At 41.0% G+C, this 8,516-nt stretch overlaps 1 protein-coding gene across 1 annotated transcript; it reads left to right on the top strand.

The window, feature by feature from the left end:
• The first annotated feature begins 4,070 nt into the window (after positions 1–4,070).
• On the top strand, positions 4,071–8,205 carry LOC142053964 (myelin P2 protein). The gene is made up of 4 exons (XM_075086178.1): positions 4,071–4,316; positions 5,824–5,996; positions 6,258–6,359; positions 7,945–8,205. Exons 1-4 carry the CDS (start codon positions 4,244–4,246, stop codon positions 7,993–7,995), a joined length of 399 nt encoding a protein of 132 aa, XP_074942279.1. The 5' UTR covers positions 4,071–4,243; the 3' UTR covers positions 7,996–8,205.
• The last annotated feature ends 311 nt before the right edge of the window (positions 8,206–8,516 follow it).

Here is an 8,516-nt window from a genome sequence, read left to right as displayed (position 1 = left end):
GAAGAAGGCCAAAATTTATTCTCTAAAAAAAGCAGAAGCCTAGAGACTTCTTCAATAAATTCAGATAATTCCTCTCTGGCAAAAAAAGGTGTGTGGTCTCAGACCTGGAAGGACATGACAGCACACATTTCTGAAGAATAAAGGCAGATCAGTGCCTTGTCCTTGGCTGCAGAGCAATACAGGTCCCCCTCTCTTTTCTGTAGTGCTGAACTATTCTCCAAAAATCAGAAACCATCCCATAGCATTCATCTCTGAAAAAAGGACGATCTCCCCAAATCCCTACAAGCCCCGTGGGCAGCAGGCAGCCTTGAACGCTGAGTGGAGGAAGCCTTTGCCTGTTAGCTTATTCACTCACTGCTCCTTTACAGGTTTCTTGGATGACAAGAGGGAAGGGGGACTCATGCCCACAGATTTTTAGCAGCTCAGGAGAAAGATGAAGCAAGGTTTATTCTGAGCTTTGACCTTTCTGTTATTTTTCTGTCTTTCTTTTAACTCTTTGTTCCCACTGAAAGGAACTCAGAGTGCTTTTGCGTCCTAGCCAGTCAAGCCCGGTGTGCACCCAGCTCTGCAGTCCGCCCCAAGCTACCACCCGTTCCCTCAGCCCCAGTAGTGTTGGTGTGGGCTTGTGGCGTGCCCCAGCTAAGGAGACAAAAGGCTATTTTCCCCTCCAATGCAGCTATTGGAAAGAGGCAGACTGCTGGCCTCGTGTTCAGGGTCAATCCCTTGGCTCCATAGAGTCAGTGTTAAAACATCCTTGGTGTCCTCACAGCAAGGGAGGCATTTGGCCTCTATTCTCCACTTTTATTTCTGTTTTCTTCATTAGTCTCTTAGGAATTTATTTTAGACTTTTTTTTTTTTTTTGCACTGAATTTTCCCAGATCATATTTCCTTTAAAGAAATTGACATGAATTTACTTTCCACATTTCTTTAAATAGGCTCTTTAAATTTTTAGCTCTCTATATTTATCAGTTTTTACTTTTACCTCTAGGGCTGCTTCACTATCTCTGTGTATTGATTTCAAATTCTGTTTTACTCCAACCATAAGCAGAAAAAGAGAATCAAAGCTCCCTCTTATCACATGTACTCACAATCCTTGACATTTCTTTTTGCCTTAACTTGAAGAAAAAATTTGTTTCCACAGATATTATTTCTACTGAGATGTAATTCCCTGCTCTTCTTCTTTCTAGACTGTAAGACCTTTAAATGAAAGTGCTGATTTTTCTTAGTAACAAAGAGATAGATGGTAGCAATGTCAACATTGTTCGAGACTGCTTAAGACTGGGGTTTTGTCTGTATAAATAATTCTCTGTCACTTTTGTTCTTAAGGTTACTGGTACTGCAGTATAGCTGTTCTATTCTGACTAATTTGCTCTTCTTGAATTTCTTTGGCCCTGATTTTACAACGTCCCAATCATCTTTTATTTCCCAAAGGCACCAGCCTTGGTTAAAGTGCCTTTATATGGATAAGACAATTAAATGAAAGAACAAAGAATGCCTGAGGAGCAACGGTAGAATATTTTTGTATCATTCCTTGAGAAATAATGGATAGTTTCATTTAGGAGGAGCTCTCTCATTTCCAGAGATTGGATAAAAGAGCTAGCTATTCTTTACACAAAATGTGATATAATGCATCTCTGCTTTAGATGAGCTTTGTGTGAACAACACCTTCAAAGACTGACATTTATTTACATATTACAGATATAGAATCTGTTTCCTACTGGGGGGGAGAAAGAGTGCTTCTTTACTTTCTTTTCATTTTCAATCTCTCTAGACTTTCCTTCCCTACACTGCACTGTGATTAGACCTGGGCAGTAATGGGAAGTTCTGCTCAACTTACCCTTGCTGATGTTATGACTGATGTGATAAAAAATTTTGCATATACAACAAACGTTTGTGACTTAACACCTTGTTATTTCCCCACAACCACAGTATAATCCAAAGACTACAATATTTTCTCTGTTCAGGCTGTATTGTTTTCCTGTTTAAGCATGTTCCCCTTCTTGCATATGGCAGCTTTCAAGACAAGACCCAAACCTCACCCTCCTTGGCCCAGCATAAACTCCATCTCACTCTTTCTACCCTAAACACAAGAAATTTGGTCCCACAACCTATAATCCCAGTGTCCCTCCATCCTTACAATGTACATCTAAGAAGTCCCTAGAAGTGGTCATAAGGCAGAAAGCTTAATCATGCTAAAAAGCAAAAAGGCAACTATTGTTCATACAAGTAAGAAAGAAGCCGTCTAATCCTTTCATGCAGCAAGTAATAATTTCCTCCAGGAACATGGTTTAGGAACGGGAAGGACAGAATTGCAGCTGATGTGGTCTAACCCTAAACAGTTTCAGATAGTTTGAGGTGTCTTGAATTACAATGCTTTAAATTCCTACCTGTCAAATATACATACAGTTTATGGATTTGTTCATTGTGTCTGGTTTTTACTGACCACAAGACAATAGTTCTAAATGTACATTTTTAAAAAAGTTTTTGAATGTTCAAACTTGAACTTTTCAAACGTTCAAACTCAGCTTTGCAAAAGAGGCCCTGGGGGTCCTGGTGGACACCAAGCTGTATATGAGCCAGCAATGTGCCTTTGAGGCAAAGAAGGCAAGTGATGTGCTGGGCTGCATTAGGAAGAGTGTCACAGGTTGACAAAAAAAATCCTTCCCCTCTACTCAGCACTGGCGAGGCCACACCTGGAATGCTGGGTCCAGTTACGGGCTCCCCAGTACAAGGGAGACATGAACCCAGGGAGGTTGTGGAGTCTTTTAATGGGAGCAGGGAAACTTGAAAAAATCTGACAACAGTAGGACGCATTTGGATGCAACGCCTTATATGACTGCGCCAGCTTAAATCTGCCCTTAGCTCTATGACAGACCAACTATCAAGGTGCAGAAAGGTAAAAAAGAGCAGTACTTACTCTCCTCCCAACCCAGTAAAACTGCTCACCTCTCACCAAGTGAACTGAGAATAAGCCCTTTAGTGGCTCAGCCTCCGTTCATGCCATCCACCTGCCGAGCACAAGAACTGACCTCCACTGATGCCCGGATCTTCTGAACATACCCTGTTGTAGAAGAAGGGAGGCAGTGAAGTTTGGCCACTGCTTCTCTTTGTGGTGCTGCCTGGGGTACATGCAGGGAAGAACCCACAGCTTGGGGTCGTTGCTCTGATGCGAAGGGAGAAAACAGAACAGTATAATTCTGTTCTGCCTTTAAATGATAAAACACACAGACCCTTTCCAGGACAGATCTTGAAAGTAAAAAAACAAACAAAAACCCAAACCAAAAAAAACCACAAAAAACCAAACAATCGCCACTATGTACAGCAACTTCTTGACAGCTCCTCCCCAAAATCCACAACTTTGATTTACCTGACTGCCACAGCGGTGACAATGGTGGTAATGCTCTCTACAGCTTCCTGAGGAAGGGAAGTGGAGAGGGAGGTGCTGATCTCTTCTTCCTGCTATCCAGTGATAGGACAAGTTGGAAGGTTCAAAGCTGCGCCAGGGAAGGCTTAGACTGGACATTAGGAAGCATTTCTTTACTGAGAGGGTGGTCAAACACTGGAACAGGCTTCTTAGAGAGGTGGTTGATACCACAAGCCTGTCAGTGTTTAAGAGGGTTTGGACAATGCCCTTAATAACATGCTTTAACTTGGTCAGCCCTGAACTAGTCAGGCAGTTGGACTAGATGATTGTTGTAGCTCCCTTCCACTGAATGGAAATATTCTATTCTATTCTATTCTATTCTATTCTATTCTATTCTATTCTATTCTATTCTATTCTATTCTATTCTATTCTATTCTATTCTATATGGTGATAGCAGGAGAATGGCATTGGGAGAACAGTCAGAGCTGGGTTTCATATGGATGCAGTGCTCTTGTGCTTGGCGGCTCTGTGTTGCTGAGACCACACTGCAGTGTCCCCTGACTGCTCTGCGGATGCAGTGGTAACCTCACATCCCCATCTCCATGCACCCCTCGGTGTCCTGATCTATTCAGTGGAGGAAGCTGAGGCAGGCGTCACCCGGAGCCTTGGTACTGACACGGCTGCCTTGGACAAGGTGCACATTGTCTTACCCTGGCACTGCCTTTCCTATTGGCCCGTCCTGACCGCTACAGGGACTGGGCATCCTTAAAAGGAGGCCAGCGAGGTCTCAGTCAGGCACACAATCTTTCTGACTCCCACCAAGAGCTGCTGTGGCCACTGCCTCTCTCTGCAGGACCACTGCCTCGCAAAGCTTATACAATGTGCAACCGATTTGTGGGAACCTGGAAGCTCGTCTCCAGTGAAAATTTTGATGACTATATGAAAGAATTGGGTGAGAATTGTTCTTTTTTTTTTTTTTTTTCTCATAAATTTTCTTTGGGATGTCTTCTCTTCATCTTGTGCTTTGCTTATGGATGATGCCTTCTTCCTGGCCACAAAATCATTTTAATTACTTTTCTAGCATAATTTAATTTCTTTCCTTTAGCACCTAAAATGGAAAAACAGAAAGGTAGATGCAGAATTACTATCATAAATTTACTTCTCTCTAACTGAACTGACCTGATCTAATTTGTTTTTCTGTAATGAGATGAATCTATGGAGATGCAGCATTTTTTTGTTTCTCTTGATTGTGCCATTAAACTCATGACTTGTGGTAATTTACAATATATAATGGAGCTGATGTCTCATGACACTTTGGTTCCAGAGGTCAAAATCCTATGAATGAATCTATCTGTTACTGAAGAATGCCAGGAATGTAATAAATTAGGCATTGTTTTTCATTTTAATGCTGGCTTCATTCCTATATAGCAAGTGCACAGACAGTCAGCTACAGCATTGCTTTTGCTATATAAATGATTCAATGAGACACTCTTTCCCTTTATTTGAGATGTTAAACTGAATAACGAAAGAATTGCAGTTAATTAATTAACCAGAGAAATGTGGGATGAAAGTCCAGCTACAGATATTTTTCTGAAGATCTGAACAGAATTATTTAGTACAGAATAATTACTGCAAATAGTGTTACATTTACAGTTTTTATACAGATCTTTTCATCTGAGTATAGCATAGCATTAACAAAGGCAGTAACTATGGCTATCTCCTTTCTGCTTTTACAAAAGAGCAATACATCATCAGTGGCCTTCATTCTAACTTGCCCCAGACCTCACAAATTGTAGACAATGAACTGGCCTGAAAACCACTCGGCAATATAAAAGGCTTTTGACATGGGATTTTCCCTGAAGCTCTGTGCAGCTCTTCACTCTTATACTTCAAGGTTTTTTTATATTTCATACCTGTATTTTTCACTGAGGCTTAGATGTAAGCATCTTTAAGGGATGTTAGTAGCAATGGAGGAATTGCCCAGTCTCCGGTATGTTTTAACAGACAAGCACCAGCATAATGGCAGTTCAGTATCCAGTTTCTTCCATGACGCTGGTTAACAAAAGTACAGATTCTCAGATTTGTCAAGAATTTTTTTAAAAAAAGATTTTTGCAAGAGTTTATGAGAGAGAGACCTTTCCTCTGAATTTTTCTACTCTTTCTATCTGTACAGAAATTCATATAGATTTGTAACCATCGATGTTTCTTCTTAGCTAAATGTGCACAAGCGTATAATCATCTGTATCATCATTTCTTGCTGAAGGTGCACTCTATCAACTGGGGCTGCCTCAGTCGCTGAACACAGTGCCTCCACACTTGAAGAAATAGTGTCTCATCTGAATCAGGCATTAAAGTATTCAAGAAGAAACTGTTCTTTATTCTTCCACTGAAGATTTATGAAAGGACACGGAGTTTATCACTTGCTAGAATATAATGGTAGTTTTGTTTCTGATTTCTAGGAGTGGGCTTAGCTACCCGGAAACTAGGTGGCCTGGCAAAGCCTGATGTGATCATCAGTATGAAAGGGGACATAGTAACCATCAGAACTGAAAGCACCTTCAAAAATACAATGATCTCTTTCAAACTGGGCCAGCAGTTTGATGAAACAACAGCAGATGACCGGAAGGTCAAGGTAAGAGGGCTGATGATCTCTGAGGGGTCCTGGCATCCTAGAAAAGCACCAGGAGGAGTTTTTCCTACCCCCTTAGTGCACTATGAGTTTTCCAAACTATTCAAAGAAAGCACTGAAGGAAGAAATATTATGATGCTGAAACTAGTGTTACTAAGCATTTCATTAGCCAAGAATGCAGATCTTGCCCAACATAAAGTGAATTGCTACTCTAATCTGCAAAGCTAGGACTGCAGTTCGAAACTCTCCTCTTGGCCTTTGCAGAGTGTCATAACCTTGGAGAAAGGAGCATTGGTGCAAGTGCAGAAGTGGAATGGCAAGGAGACCACAATAAAGAGAAGACTAGTTGATGGGAAAATGGTGGTGGTAAGTTCACGCTCCTTGTATGCTGATAAAGGTCAAAAGGATAACTTCAGTTTGTTTCTGTCTAAATAGACTGTCAATTTTCACTTTCTGTCTGGCTTATGAGAAAAGTCAAGAGGGAGAAAAGGGAACGAAGCTTAGGAGACAAGCTGGAAGGAAATAAATATTGTTACATACAGCAAATTGTCTTTAAAGTGACTATATTGGCAAAGCTGCCATAAATTGACAGCACACTTATTGCTCTTAAGATTATTATTCTTAAAAGAAATGAGGTTTTCAAATAGTAGAAACTGGTGAAATGCAAATAAAACTTTGCAAGTTGGGGACTGCTGTCCCAGGACTGGCTCTTTCCTTTTTCCTATCTTTAGAATAAAGCCTGTCCACCTTAGAAAACTAATTTTAAACCTTTTCAGACATCTATTTTCATCAAAGGCCATCAATTCACACACTTCTGTTTGCTTTTCCTGCATGAGCATGCCAAGTGCACTAAGCAGTTTTCTTGCATGAAAGCCAGCACCTCTGTGCCTGCGTGGTGACCTGCAGCAGGGACCGGCAGGTCCTCTGAAACGCTCGCCGCGGTGTGAGAACCGTGTCTTTCCCAGGGATGGGGGAACGGTGGCTTTCCCCCGTACCCCCTTCAACCTGCCATGTGAAAGCCATGGGTTGGCCAAGCCAGGGTGATAACACATTTTAGGGACCCTAGTTGTAAGGGTCACTACTAAAATTAAGATTTCACTTTTGAATGAAGGAAAGTATGTTGTTCATTGAAGTTTCTAAAGAGTGGAGCCAAACTAATTTGGGCAACTTGTTTGAAATCAGCAGCATTGCTCCTTTACATGCTGGCTTGTTCTGACTGCCTTCTTTTTAAGCTCTCGTACATTTGGAAGGCTGATTTGCTTTCACATCTCATCATGGCTGCATTTCTGTGTAAATTTTTTCTAATTATTAAGCAATCCTTGAAACACAGAGAGGTAGGGTCCCTCTTCCATCGGTGTCCTGCCGTCTGCCCCTTGCCTAGAACAGGTCTGGGGAAGAGGCCTCATCTTCTGCAGACTGATGAGGTCTTTTTTAATGTCCTGTCACCTCTGTCACACGCACCCCAAGGCTGAGTCACCAGGAACCACTGAAGGCTGCCGGGGCAAAAGGGTCAGAAGAAATATTTTGTGACTTATAAGTGCAAAGATTTTTAGGCTAGAAACCTGACCATTAAACCACCCGGGCCACTTCTGCTTCCACAAATTAAAAAATCTGTGTCAAATTGAAAGTGTTTGCGGGCCATGGTAAATAAACTAGATAGTACTGATATTTCTGTCAAGCCAGCAATAATACCAAAGAAGGTAAATTTGTTTCTGGAAGCTAGCCTAGCTTTGCAAATTATTTGTCATTATATGCCATTTGATTAAGTCCGAAGTCATTAAAATAGAAACCCCATCCTATTGCAATACAAAATAGCTTTGCTGTTTGCTCTAAAAATTATGTGAAGATGTAAAATATGACATCTGGATTTTCACTGACTTTGGTGGTTACTGCAGCAGACACACCTGCTGCCAACGACAGGTTTATGTTAATCTTTTCCTTTGTGCCTTAGGAATGTGCCATGAAAGGAGTTGTCTGCACTAGAGTCTATGAAAGAGTGTGAAGAAATTCCCTCTTTGCACCGGACTGGGACTGGCTCTTAAAACTCGGCTTAGTTCAGTGACCAAAGCCTCATGCACTGTACTTCTTTATTTTCTTATTTTCTTTTACTGGGAAAATGACTACACTATAATTTGATATTTCAGAGCCATAGTGTAACTAATCCAAAATATTGTGGTGAGCCAATAAAAGCTTGTCAACACATAAAATTGAATGGTTGCATCCTCTTGAATTATTTATATTTTCTTTCTTGGAAGGTGCCATCTTCTCTGTTGTCGCTGCCTGTATAAACGGTCAGACTATTTCTGAGTAAAATGGTGAAACACAACTGATCTGCCTCTAGGAGTGGGTTCACACTGCTTCCTTGATATGTGTAAAAATTCTCACCTTATGGATTCAGAATGCTTTTCCTGTAGAAGATTTTATCGCCTAATAGTTCCTATAGGGAAAATAATCTTTACCACCAGAATTTTTGACTTTCAGTACGATTTATTGTTTCAGCTGTATAGTTTTACCACATCTTTG

This window comes from Phalacrocorax aristotelis, chromosome 2 (assembly GCF_949628215.1).
Source record: "Phalacrocorax aristotelis chromosome 2, bGulAri2.1, whole genome shotgun sequence".
NCBI lineage: Eukaryota > Metazoa > Chordata > Aves > Suliformes > Phalacrocoracidae > Phalacrocorax > Phalacrocorax aristotelis.
Note: the sequence above shows the minus strand (reverse complement) of the source record. Positions and strands in the feature narration are given on the sequence as shown.

Coding starts and splice junctions, on each gene's coding strand:
- LOC142053964 (XM_075086178.1), top strand. CDS start 4,244: ATGTGCAACCGATTTGTGGGAACCTGGAAGCTCGTCTCCAGTGAAAAT. Junction 5,997..6,257: donor CAGATGACCGGAAGGTCAAG/GTAAGAGGGCTG, acceptor TGGCCTTTGCAG/AGTGTCATAACCTTGGAGAA. Junction 6,360..7,944: donor TTGATGGGAAAATGGTGGTG/GTAAGTTCACGC, acceptor TTTGTGCCTTAG/GAATGTGCCATGAAAGGAGT.